The sequence below is a fragment of the Erythrolamprus reginae genome, chromosome 6 (genome assembly GCF_031021105.1).
Source record: "Erythrolamprus reginae isolate rEryReg1 chromosome 6, rEryReg1.hap1, whole genome shotgun sequence".
NCBI classification, from domain to species: domain Eukaryota; kingdom Metazoa; phylum Chordata; class Lepidosauria; order Squamata; family Dipsadidae; genus Erythrolamprus; species Erythrolamprus reginae.
In genome coordinates this window covers 66,883,875-66,897,907 of record NC_091955.1, presented here as the reverse complement: position 1 = coordinate 66,897,907, position 14,033 = coordinate 66,883,875, and the positions used below count along the sequence as shown (strand labels likewise).

General features: G+C 38.6%; 1 protein-coding gene across 3 annotated transcripts in view; it reads right to left on the bottom strand.

The window, feature by feature from the left end:
* PLA2G6 (phospholipase A2 group VI) overlaps positions 1-13,596 on the bottom strand; it is a 46,755-nt gene extending 33,159 nt beyond the window's left edge. For 2 of the 3 annotated variants that reach the window (XM_070756128.1, XM_070756130.1), the window contains exons 1-5: positions 13,501-13,596; positions 8,004-8,219; positions 6,985-7,200; positions 3,763-3,946; positions 1,574-1,761 (exon numbers count right to left, since the gene is read on the bottom strand). In XM_070756128.1, the coding sequence (XP_070612229.1) occupies positions 1,574-1,761; positions 3,763-3,946; positions 6,985-7,200; positions 8,004-8,194 (779 nt within the window). In that variant the 5' untranslated portion in view covers positions 8,195-8,219; positions 13,501-13,596. Of the gene's footprint in view, positions 1-1,573; positions 1,762-3,762; positions 3,947-6,984; positions 7,201-8,003; positions 8,220-13,203 lie in introns of all 3 variants that reach the window. The other variant, XM_070756129.1, reaches the window with a different exon arrangement.
* Between the last annotated feature and the right edge of the window lie 437 nt (positions 13,597-14,033).

The following is a 14,033-nucleotide window of genomic DNA, read 5'->3' as shown; positions in this document are numbered from 1 at the left end:
AACAAGAGAGAGAGAAAGAAAGCAAAAGAGAACGAGAGAGAGAGAAGGAAAGCAAGAGAGAAAAAGAGATAGCAAGAGAGAGAGAAAGCAAGAGAGACAGATAGAGGAAAGGAGAGAGAGAAATGAGAACAAAAAGGGGAGAAAAAAGGAGAAATGAGAAAATGATTGAGGCAGAGAATGAGAGGAGAGAGAAACAAAAGAGAGAGAGAGGGGTGATTCTTGAAGCATATGGTAAAAAGCACCCAAATAATAAGAAACGCCCCCCAGCCCACACCTGGTTCCAGTGTGTATACACATACACACATAAGGGGGGGGGGGGAGAGAGACAGGGATGGAAAAAGAGGAGAAGTGAGAGGGAGAAGGAATGAGGGAAAAAGGGAGGAAGAGAGAGAAATGACAAACATGAGAGAGAAAAGGGGGAAAGACAGGAGAAGTACCCAGAAATGAGATATAAATTTGAGTAGGGATGATTGATGATTGACTGTATTTATAAGGGGATGTTACATGGGATTGTATATATAGGAGGGGGTTATTTATGTATGTATGTATGTATGTATGTATGTATGTATGTATGTATGTATGTATGTATGTATTTATTTATTTATTTATTTATTTATTTATTTGATTTGTGTCATTTTGGTTGGTGGCGTGCCCCAGGATTTTGTAAATGTAAAAAATGTGCTGCAGCTCAAAAAAGGTTGAAAACCACTGCCCTAATCATCTTTGTTGCTCTTCTCTGCAATGTTTCTAGATTCTCAACATCTTTTTTGTACTGTGCTGACCAAAACTGGACACAGGATTCCAAGTGTGATCTTACCAGTGCAGTATAAAGCACTACTAACACTTCCCAAGATCTTGATGCTATTCTCTTCAGTTGATGCAACTTAGCACTGTACTGGCTTTTTCGGCAGCTGCAGCACACTGCTGGCTCATATTTAAGTGGCTGTCCAATGAGTGACCAGCCTGGTACGTGATGAATAAGTATAAATGACATTTGAAATCATCATTTGCTCAATCTAGACTGGGGAACCTAATGAACATCAACTTCCAAAAAATACTAAACAAATAATTCCCTAGACACTGTCAAACGTTTTACTAAGTCTGCAATTCTATTTCTACTAGTTTTTTCTCATCATTCCTATCACCCATTTCCCCCCACTTAGGACTGTATGACTGTAACTTGTTGCTTGTATCCTACGATTTTTATTAATATTGATTGTTTCTTCATTGCTTATTTGACCCCTATGACAATCATTAAGTGTTGTGCCACATGATTCTTGACAAATCTATATTTTCTTTTATGTACACTGAGAGCATCTGCACCAAGACAAATTCCTTGTGTGTCCAATGAGACTTGGCCAATAAAGAACTCTATTCTATTCTATATCCAAGTACGCATGATCTAGAAGGAATATCACATAGATGACCTATGTTACTTGAATACAGGATATACCTGGTTTGACCCTAAAATTAAGGGGAACAAGTGCATATTCAGTACAGTGGGCTAACATACAGGGTTCTTTATTTACAGAAATCCTTATGTTCTGATTCCAACAAAACTAGGCAAAATTACCTTTTCTGAGAATACTTCATAGCAGTGTGGATGGGATAACCCATTGCGCCCAAGTTATTGCACTTGGCATGAACCTTAAGAAGAGAGTAGACTGCCTCTTCTTTGCCCAGCTGGCAGGCCAGGTGCAATGGACTCTTCCCCTCATCGTTCAGATGGTCCAAAGCAGCAGTTGCTTTCTTGCCCAGGAGCTGCACAATTAAACAAGTTCACTTGTGACTTTCAATTCATCCTTCAAGATGTGTTCTCCCTAATTTCCCAGTCAATATTTTACTTTTATCTAAGGCAGTGTTTCCCAACCTTGGCAGTTTGAAGATATCTGGACTTCAACTCCCAGAATTCCCCAGCCAGCATTCGCTGGCTGGGGAATTCTGGGAGTTGAAGTCCAAATATCTTCAAGCTGCCAAGGTTGGGAAACACTGATCTAAGGAAATGCTTTAGCATTTCTCAGATTCATTTCAAACCTCTTGATATGCATACAAAAGAGAATTAATCTAAATATGGATGTTACCAATTTTTAAGGAGAGAAATGAATCAATTAATATGCATTCTTATATAAGGATACACTGCTGTGTTTACAGTTCTTGAAACAAGGTGGTAGTATATATTTTTATTAGATGTGTAAGGCATTATTATCCTTTTCATGTTGTATTTTTGCTCGTTAATCCATACGCATGTTATAAATCCCTTCACTGAGCAAATCAAAATTATACAGATGATTGCTATTCTAAGAACATTTACAATTACCAAATGCTAGGCTGGTTTCTGCTTCATTTATATTAATATTTCATTTTCCAAATTTCCACGTTAATGCTAAATAATTTTTTTACTGCATATTCCATTATCCATCTAAAATAGGATATAGTAGTCCTATATATCATTATATACTTATAAAAGTATTCATATGATTATAAAAGTATTACTATTTTTGAAAATAAATTTAATTTTCATTTATTCTGATGTGCTACTTAAACTGTTTTTTAAACCACATTGCAGACTTAATAGCTCATGTTATATCCAAAAAGAAATAAAACTATACTGCAAATGGTCAAATTCTTCTCATTATCCACTACAGTCGTTACTTACTTTTCTTCAGCATTCAGATTGACACGTTATTTCTGCAAACAGGCCCTCAAGCCCACTGTGGAAATTTGGGGATGGGGGAATTGATGGACAGGATACATTAGATACGTGAGGCAAGCATTGAGGCAAGCATTAAACATTTTCTCTAAGGGGTGCATATAGGTGCACATATAGAGAGTATATACAGTGTTCCCTCGATTTTATTTTAAAATAAACTTTAATAAATAAACATGGTGAGTAATAATCTAAATGGTTGCTAAGGAATGGGAAATTGCAATTTAGGGGTTTAAAGTGTTATGGGAAGGCTTGTGATACTGTTCATAGCCAAAAATAGTGTACAGTGATACCTTGTCTTACAAACTTAATTGGTTCCGGGACGAGGTTCTTAAGGTGAAAAGTTTGTAAGACGAAACAATGTTTCCCATAGGAATCAATGGAAAAGCGATTAATGCGTGCAAGCCCAAAAGTCACCCCTTTTGCCAGCTGAAGCGCCTGCTTTTGCACTGCTGGGATTCCCCTGAGGCTCCCCTCCATGGGAAAGCCCACCTCTGGACTTCTGTGTTTTTGCGATGCTGCAGGGGAATCCCAGCAGCGCAAAAATGGGTGCTTCACTGGCAACAGAAGTCCGGAGGTGGGGTTTCCCAGCGAGGGGAGCCTCAGTGAAATCGCAGCATCGCAAAAACACAGAGGTCTGGAGGTGGGGTTTCCCATGGAGGGGAGCCTCAGAGGAATCCCAGCAGCGCAAAAATGGGTGCTTCGCTGGCAACAGAAGTCCAGAGGCGGGGCATCCCAGCGCCGGTGGTGGGTTTGTAAGGTGAAAATAGTTTGTAAGACGAGGCAAAAAAATCTTAAACCCCGGGTTTGTATCTCGAAAAGTTTGTATGACGAGGCGTTTGTAAGACGAGGTATCACTGTATTTACTTCCGCATCTCTACTTCGCGGAAATTCGACTTTCGCGGGTGTTCTCGGAACGCATCCCCCGCGAAAATCGAGGGAACACTGTATATAGATAGATGTATGATTGCAAACTACTGCTCCTCCTGCACTCCTAGGATGAGACAAGAGACAAAAGGACTTTATTGCAAGCGGGAGACTCCTTAAACCCTCACCTCTATAATCTTTGGGTTGCTCCCTCGAACAGAATAATGGAAGACAGTCTCTCCATTTTTATCTGTCAGATCCACACGGGCATGGCATTCTTCGATCAGCTCCTTCAGACATTCAAAATCACCTTTTTGGCAGGCTAAGTGAAGTGGGGTGCATTCATTGTCAGAACTGTTGCTATTTATGCAGCTAAAACAAAGATAGAGTAATGCTAGGTATGCAGTCTTATGTACAAGCTGGCCTACCCAACAGATTTATTTCAAAAGTTGTGGCATTATCTGATTTTTCAATCCTGTGCTCTTCTATTTATTGTGATTCAGGCCATAAAGCAAAATTAGTTTTTACACATTTGTAAAGCATTTGTATTTCCACTACAATTTTCAATGTGATAGAAAAATCCTTTAAAAATTCCGACCTTTTTATTTAAGAGTTAAAACACAAGAGACTCTAGATCTTTGTTGTTGTCCAGGGGAAAGCATTTTGAAATTTCCTGATATTTCCCTGACATTTCCCTGTAATTTGCGATCTAGTTAAGGCGCAGTCGTAGATGATGTCATACCAAATGGCTAAGCCATGGAGAAATATCAGAAGCTGAGGAAGTAAGTTGTTGCCACATTTATGCTCATTTTTGCTTGACTCTGCCAGGCAGCACGACCCGTTGTTTTTTTTTACATGATTTTCCCCTTTTTAAAATTTTAAGTTTGGGTTTTTTCCCCTGATTTATTCTGTTTTTTTCACAAATTCCCTGATAATTCCCGGATATTTCCCAAACCACTGATTTCCCTGATTATTCCCTGATTTCCTTGTTTGCCAGGTTTGCTGGACACCCTGATATTATGGGCAATAATGGGAAGGTGTTGATGAACATGTCAGAGATTCTGTTGTCTCTGAGATGTTATGGAGTAGCTGTGATCGGTGACTGTATCCGATAAGAGCGGCAGGGGGGGAGACGTCGAGATATAAACTATAAAATGTAATGGTTTTGAAATGTTAAATGTGGCTTTTGGCTCAAACCTCAATTTGAGGTCAGGCCAAAAGATCCAACATACTTTGCAAACTGGTGTATTTCTCTTTAAAAATAAAATCTTTTTTTTTCCAACTGATCCAGTGGTTGGTTTATTTCCAACAGTTTTAAAAGGGGCGAGGGGGTGGGACATTTATTTCTGCAAGCATGGTTTTAAAGAATTCGATCAGGACTCTGCTGGACCACCTTTGCTTAAATGGCAAAAAAAAATTCAAAGCCTATGGCTTTTTCTTGGAGAAGATGCTATAACTACTTATAATTCAGTTCTTCTTTTTTTTGCAGATTTATATATTGGCTGTTTTATTTTCAGTTCCCTTACCAATGATTCCAACATGAAACATAGAAACATAGAAGACTGACGGCCTCCTGATCCATCTAGTCTGCCCTTATACTATTTTTGTATTTTATCTTAGGATGGATATAGGTTTATCCCAAGCATGTTTAAATTCAGTTACTGTGGATTTACCAACCACGTCTGCTGGAAGTTTGTTCCAAGGATCTACTACTCTTTCAGTAAAATAATATTTTCTCATGTTGCTTTTGATCTTTCCCCCAACTAACTTCAGATTGTGTCCCCTTGTTCTTGTGTTCACTTTCCTATTAAAAACACTTCCCTCCTGGACCTTATTTAACCCTTTAACATATTTAAATGTTTCGATCATGTCCCCCCCTTTTCCTTCTGTCCTCCAGACTAATGAATATCTTTGGGTTCCCAGTACAGGTAGTCCCTAAAGGTACAGGTATATTTAATGACAGTTCAAAGTAACAGCAGCACTTAAAAAAGCAACTAATGATCGTTTTTCGCACTTGCATCCCCTGCAGCATCTCCATGGTCACATGATAAAATTTCAGACACTTGACAATGGATTCATATTTTTGACAGTTGCTATGTCTCGGGGTCATGGGATCCCATTTTGCAAGCTTCTAACAACTAAAGTCAATGGGGGAGTCAGATTCACATAACCACCATATTACTACAGTGATACCTTGTCTTACAAACTTAATTGGTTCCGGGACGAGGTTCTTAAGGTGAAAAGTTTGTAAGACGAAACAATGTTTCCCATAGGAATCAATGGAAAAGCGATTAATGCGTGCAAACCCAAAATTCACCCCTTTTGCCAGCCAAAGTGCCTGTTTTTGTGCTGCTGGGATTCCCCTGAGGCTCCCCTCCATGGGAAACCCCCCTCCGGATTTCTGTGCTTTTGCGATGCTGCAGGGGAATCACAGCAGGGGAATTCCAGCATCGCAAAAACGAGCGCTTCACTGACAACGGAAGTCCGGAGGTGGGGTTTCCCAGCGAAGGGAGCATCAGTGAAATCACAGCATCGCAAAAACACCGAAATCCTCGAAACCCCACTTCCGGACCTCTGTGTTTTTGTGATGCTGCGATTTCACTGAGGTTCCCCTCACTGGGAAACCCCAGCTCCAGACTTCCATTGCCAGTGAAGCACCCGTTTTTGCACTGCTGGGATTCCCTGCAACATCACAAAAACACGGAAGTCTGGAGGTGGGGTTTCCCATGGAGGGGAGCCTCAGGGGCATCTCAGCAGCACAAAAACAGGTGCTTCGCTGGCAACAGAAGTCCAAAAAGGTTGCTTTGTTTCTTTTGAATTTTTGTGATAAAGAACATTGTTTTTGAACTTTCGTGTGTGTGTGTGTGTGTGAAATTTGTACCCTTGAATTTTCGGGAGACTCATACCATAGAGCCTGGCAGAACAATAAGTAACCTGGTTCCAAGCCACATAGGGCTTTATAGGTCATAACCAACACTTTAAATTGCATTCAGAGACCAAATGGTAGCCGATGCTGCTTGTGGAGTGGTGTTGAGATATGGGTATACCTTGAAAGTCCCATGATAGCTCACGTAGTTGCATTTTGCACTAGCAGCAGTCTCCGAACGTTCTTTAAAGGTAGCCCCATGAGCACGCTGGAGTTGCATTTTCACTGACATTATCACTAAGTTACAAACTAAGACAAGGGTTCCCAAACTTGGCAACTTTAAGATGTGTGGACTTCAACTCCCAGAATTCTGGGAGTTGAAGTCCAGAAGTCTTAAAGTTGCCAAGTTTAAAGACCTCTGCTCTAAGATCTGTTCTGATATTGGTCATCTCAGCTTTGATGACTCCACATGTGATGTCTGGAAGGGGATGGAGTTGTGCCTGTGTCAATCAACGTGGTACAAAAGACCCATTCCACATCATACCTCAGGATGAGATTGTGTCGGAAGCTTTCCAGAAGTCCAGATTCTACAGCTATGTGTGCTAGTGACCATCTGGGGTGACTTCGCAAACAGTCTGTCAGCTGTTGCACAGTTTCCAGAGGCAAAGGATCACGGTAGCTCTCGTAGAAGGGACGCAACTGCTTCGCATACAGATCAAAATATTCATGCGCACTTGGTTCACTGTCAAGTTGAAAAAGCCTACAAAGGAAATAGTTTTAGAACTTTTATAACCTTTCCAAGGCTTTAATAAACTGGATGACAATGTATCTGCCACAAAACGAGAAGAAAAATCACCCCAAATCTTGAAATTTGAGAAAATAGTAATTGGGGCACCTCACAATCAATTTCAAAGGCAGTTCCATATAGACTTTATTACACAGAGCTGATTATAAGCATAAAGAATATGAAAGAAGGAAGCCAAATGATCATTCACAAATAGAAAAAAAAATTACATGGCAACAGAAGTAATTTTTTTTTTACAGGATAGAAAAAAATAAATCTTTTCTATATACATAATCCCAAAGTTATTGGGCTGTAACATTATGTAATACCTCACTAAGAAACTAGTAATGCTGAAGCACATATTAATTTCTTTGTAGGTTTACAAGAAAAACAAACTAGTTTTTATCAAGCAGTTAAGAATAAATCCAGTTCTTTTTGTTTCTGTGTCAGCTATCAATGAAGCCAATTCTCTCACTCACTTACAACAACCAGAAACAGAAAGCAAGCATATTTCGGTTCGCTTGCATGCCTTCCAAGTCAACAATCACATCTTTGTCCAGAGCAGGGTTTTCCAACCTTGGCAATTTGGAGATATCTGGACTTCAACTCCCAGAATTCCCCAGCCAGCATTCGCTGGCTGGAGAATTCTGGGAGTTGAAGTTCAAATGTCTTGGAAGGCATGCAAGAACTACTATATTTCTCTGTTCTCAACCCCCCATATGAACAGATAAACGGTAAAATATTTTTTTTTTAAAAAAAATTAAAGATCTGTTCCTTACCGTAAGGCAAAACTTTGATTCTGAGGGTTAATAAGCAGACAGTCCCAGGATCGAGCTGAACTGTTTTCATACAGGATTATCCTATCGTCTTGTTTAACACTGTTACGAGAAGCATATTCTGTCAGAGATACCTCCTTTATCCGGTGAGGGTTTGTGAACAACTGGGTGACAAGTCGCCCAAAGAACTGCATGGCTCAAAAATCTTCTTTCAATACTCTGGCAACAAGGAAAAATTATTTATTCCACAACATCAAGGACATTAACTAACTCTGATCTAGCATAACCATCTCCTTATTCTCTCCATCAGTTACTACAGTGTGTAATGATGGGAAATGGATCAACCTCTCTTGTCTGGAGCCCACTATTTATGTTCACTGGGTGGGGGAACTCAAACTGGGGAGCCAATCTGGTTTGGCCAGAAGCCAGGAAACTGAGAGTTCTAATCCTACTTTAGGCAAGAAAACCCAGCTGAATAACTTTGGGTCAGTCACTCTCTCTTAGTCCAACTCCCCTCACAGAGTTGTGGTTGTGGGGAAAATAGGAAAAGGGGGAGCATTGTGTGTATTCGCTGCCTTGAGTTATTTATAAAAAAAAATAAACAGATACAAATAAGCAAACAAACAAGCCGACTCTGTTCAGAAATACAGTGGTACCTCTACTTAAGAACTTAATTCGTTCCGTGACTAGGTTCTTAAGTAGAAAGGTTTGTAAGTAGAAGCAATTTTTCCCATAGGAATCAATGTAAAAGCAAATAATGTATGCAAACCCATTAGGAAAGAAATAAAAGCTCAAATTTGGGTGGGAGGAGGAGGAGGAACAGGATGAGGACAGTCGCTGCCCAGAGCGAAGGGAGCTTTTCTTTTCTCTGGGCGCTGGCAGAGATTTAGTCCCTCTCCAAGCGCCCAGAGAAAGGGAAATGCTTGGTTCACTCTGGGCTGCCAAAGCCTCCTTAAGCACCACCGAAAGGCTCCTCTGGCAGCCCAGAAAAGCCGGAGATGGACGGGATTAAAGGGGGAATGGCAGAAAACTGACCATGCCACTGTGCCTCTCTCAAATTTCCTGGGAATTTTTTTCTGGGCTCGGGTTCTTAAGTAAAAAATGGTTCTTAAGAAGAGGCAAAAAAATCTTGAACACCCAGTTCTTATCTTGAAAAGTTTTTAAATAGAGGCGTTCTTAAGTAGAGGCACCACTCTATCTACTATGAAATTCATCCAATGTTGAAGCAACTAAATAGCCAAAACAAGAGGACCAGAGATCAACGGGCTGGAAAATGATCCTTTATGCCCAAAGTCTTCATAAATGAAGCTTGTAACTCTATTTCCACATTACAAGTCTACACTGAATAATATTTACTTTAAAAGGAAAAGGAAACTTTACTTAATACCCCTGCATCCATTACATATCTAAGAGCTTGGTTCCAAAGGCAAACTCTTATTAAGGGAGGTTAATACATGAGTTTGATTTTAAGACGGAAAATATTGAATACAATGTAAGTAATCTGTAATTCAAACTACATTGAATAGATTAAATATTTTCCAGTTACACCTATTTATTGCACTGGCTATTTGCAAAGAAAACATCAGTACTGATATTTTGGGGCTCATTACTACACAGGGGTATCAAACTGGCGGACCACAGGGCAATTGTGTCATGCGCAAGCGACACCCACCCCAGCTCCATGAAGGGTGGGGGGAACATCGTGATACATCATGTAATGGCAACGCGACGTGGAGAGTTTGACAACCCTGCTCTACAGAATCATTCTGCCATTCAACTGGTGACGGTCTTTCTTTCCCACTTCCATGGGAATAAACATTCCACAAAGTTACTCTCTAGTGCAATTACTTTCATCAGTGCATTTTGTGGCATGGCACAGTTCTTCATTAAGAAAAGGTATTAAGTATCCAGTAGATTTTACCATTTAAGAGACATAATTTCAGTGTTTTCTTAAAGTAAATTTTGAACCAAAAACATACTGGTAGTTTATGTGCTATTTGAAATAATGTTAAAGTTAGATTGGGTTGCTGTAGTTACTATTTGTATACTGTAATTATGTTCTACTTTCTTCTATTCATTTTTAGAGTAAATAATTTTGTAAGAAAAAATGCAAATAATTTTGATTTAAATACATTTCCTTGGCATGCAAACATTGGGAAGCCATATACAATATCTAGTATATTAGAACAATTCAGCACTGTATATTTATTTGTAATGTACAACGTAACATAATTGTGCTGGACATATGCTTTTTAAAAATGATTCTATGCCAAGGATTCATACTAAAGATTTGTTTTGAGCATACAAATCAATGAAAAAAACAAGTGTGCCTAATTTTTATTCAGACTTCTTTCTTTTTATGGTTTTACTTTGACAGTACCAAGAAAAAATATAGAAGTATTCTATTCATTCTATAAAAATACACATAGGAAAAGGAGAAGTGGAATCTAATTCAACAATATATAAAAAACAGCAGTCATGAAAGCTAAATTTGGAATTTTTAGAGTAGTAATGTTGTGTTTCTTTACTAATCAACCTTGCATCTTTCTAGGGGAAGATTATTATTGCATCACAATGGAACAGGGGAAAACATTTAAGGAACATTATGATAAAGCATTTTTGACAACCCAAATATTTCCATTTGTCTTTATTTCCATACTTTTGAGTTATATCCCTGCTTTTATTATAGTAACTCGGAAACTTCATGTTCAAAGGAATACCATTGAACCAAATGGAAAACTTTCCACATCAGGACAACTATATTTCCTCATCGTTGAATTTAGTGGTACATATTCTGTACCACTAATGAAAATCTGTCCCCCCACCTTTAAGGCGGAGAACTCTTTCAAAACCCATTAAAATAGCCCTTTCTAGGTTGCTTTTTAAAAAGAATGTTCTTACAAATTTCAAGATGAAATAAATTATCTAACTTTTGTTTAATGAAGCAAATGCACATGTTCCTAAATTAAATTAGTTTTGAAAAGACCGATATATAGGGCTACAGATTTTCAGTGTAAAATTTTAATTATACTGTCAGATGCTTTTAACAATGCTTTTAGTCTTTCAAACCAAGGCGTGGGAGATACTAACTCTTGTGTTTTCCTCTAGTTATGTGACCTGTGCTTAACGCTGGAATGATTGAAGTTGCTTAAAAGCCCTTGAAACAATGTTATAGGGAGAGGAGGTGTTGTTAACATCGCAGTGGTATGAGTGTCCCCCACACTTCACGAGGAGCCCCAAATCCTGGCTGTTTGGAGACCTGGAACTGATAGGAACCATTGACTAGAAAACAACATCTAAGAGTTTGAAAGAATTTAAAAGTAGTGTGTATTGTGCTATTGTGTTTGATGGTGTTTTGGTGATAAAAGATAAGAGGATTTTGAACTGGACTGGACTGAAACATAAAGAAACAGATTAGATGGACTTGAGTTTTAAATAAAAAATTTGTGAACTTTGCGAATTGTGATTTGTTTTAAATAAGATTTGTATAACTTACACATTTCAGAATACTGAAAAGGACTCAGATGATTACTGATATTGGTGGAATGATATAAGATCTGTATGTTGTCAGGCATGGGGGAATTGAGACTTTCCCTTCCCCCTAGGCTTATAAAATTTATGCATGGTATGTCTGTATGTATGATTGGTTTCTTAAATTGGGGTTTTTAAATTAACTTAAATATTAGATTTGTTTATATTGTCTTATTGTTGTTGTTAGGCGCCCCGAGTCTACGGAGAGGGGCGGCATACAAATCTGATAGATAGATGATAGATAGATAGATAGATAGATAGATAGATAGATAGATAGATAGATAGATAGATAGATAGATAGATGGATAGGACAGGACAGGACAGGACAGGACAAGACAAGACAGACAGACAGACAGACAGACAGACAGACAGACAGACAGACAGACAGACAGACAGATAGATAGATGAAAATAAATTCAAAATTTAGGTCATTTAGAAATGAATTTTATTTAGAAATTTAAAAAATGAATGATGAGTAAAGATATAAATTGAGGAGGGAGGATTAGGCCTAAATTTAAGAGATATAAGAGATAATGAATATGTCTGGAAGATAAGCTACAGTGATTAATTTGGAAGAAAGTTGAAAATTAAAGGTGGTAGATCCAAAGGAGGCAGCATTAAAATAATAGTAGACTGACCTAGAAAAATATTAGATTGATAGATAGATAGATAGATAGATAGATAGATAGATAGATAGATAGATACAGACAGACAGACGAGAGAGAGAAATACAGACAGACAGACAGACAGACAGACAGACAGATAGATATAGACAGAGACAGACAGACAGACAGACAGACAGACAATGAGAGAGAGAGATACAGGTAGGTAGGTAGATAGATAGATAGATAGACAGACAAACGAAGATAGATAGATAGATAGATAGATAGATAGATAGATAGATAGATAGATAGATAGATAGATAGATAGATAGATAGAGTAGATAAAGATACAAGTTTAAGAATAGCTCCAATGTTGGAATTAAGTCAGGATTTCTGAACTGCTCATCTGCTAACCATAAAACGCATCAAGATTAGATGTACTCAGGGAAGGATAAGAGGGAGGAAGAAGTAGAAAGGAAGAGGAGAAAGAGAGGAGGAAAGTAGGCAAGAGGTAGAGAGGGAGAAAGAAAGTAGATGGGAAGAGGGAAATAGAGGGAAGGGAGTAGCATGAAATATAGAAGTAAAGCAGACGGGAGATAAAGGAAGCAAATTAAGGATATATGTTTATGATATTTTGGATATAAATGTACAGTATAACTGTGGATGTTTTGATAATATGGTATGTGTAGGAATGCTTGTGTAAGTAAAAATAAAATTACAAAAACAAAGGAAACAAAATGTGTTATTTAAAAAACAATTAACTTGATTGACATAGCTCACCAAGCCTACCAAATAACCTAATTTCTAGCTAACCACAGTATTCAAATACAATCTATGCCGATTGACTTAGAAATCACCCTTTTCTTGATATCTTGGTATCTCTTGGTAGGAGATAAAATATTTGCACTTCCAAAACCTTCGTTGTGGTTAGAAATCACCCTTTTTTCTTGGTATGATTCTTTTTCCTTTAAGCTTTTGCAGGAGATAAAGACTTTGCCACTTCCAAAGCTTTCCTTGTGGTTAAACTGGAAGTCCCCATCAATTGTACAATTACAAAGAAGCAAACCAACCTAGCATTGTAGAAGCAACCCAACCAAACTCGCACTGTAGGAAATTAAGGATTATAAATCGAAGTATTATAATTCTCCAGCCCCAGAATCAAATAAACGGATATAAGGCATATCGGAGTCTATGGAGGCAACTTTGGATGGTCTGCTATAGGTTAACACAATTGTCTTTTTCCTAACGGCAAAGGGCCTTCTTTGGAAGATTTTTAAAAGGAAAGTTGGGAGCAACCCAGGAATAATACGTGAAAACTCGTCTGAACTAAGTTCCTCCGTTGCGCTGCAGAACTCAAAAATACTCACCTCCCACTTAAGCTATTATTCACCCAGCTATTTCCGCCAACAAACTCCCAGTTGCATCACGTGATCGCGCCTCTACCAATCACGAACTGCCGCCTCGTTGTCGACTCACAGGATCTTCTTAAGAGGGCGACGCGATTACGCGCGAACGACCATTACGCCTCGACGTAGAAGGAAGCATATCCGCCATTTTTCTGCCGGGCGGATGTTAGTTTAAATACAGCAGAAGCGAAGCCGCCATGTTTGTAAAGGCGGGGATGGGAGGCTGTTGCTTTAGGGCGTACTTCCCTCTTACGCAGTGTTCGTGTTTACGGTATCGCAACGTTGGCGTCGAATCGAGAGCAAATAATAGAAGAGTATGTAGGACTAGAAGCATGGGAGAAAAATGTATACAGAGGATTACAATGGGAAGAGAGGGAAGGAAGAAAGAGAAAGAAAGAAAGAAAATACTGTACTCTAATTGAAAGGCGGGATGTACATAAAAATAAAGTTTTCTCATTGGCAGGAAAGTAGCATAGCTTAAATTCCACTGAATG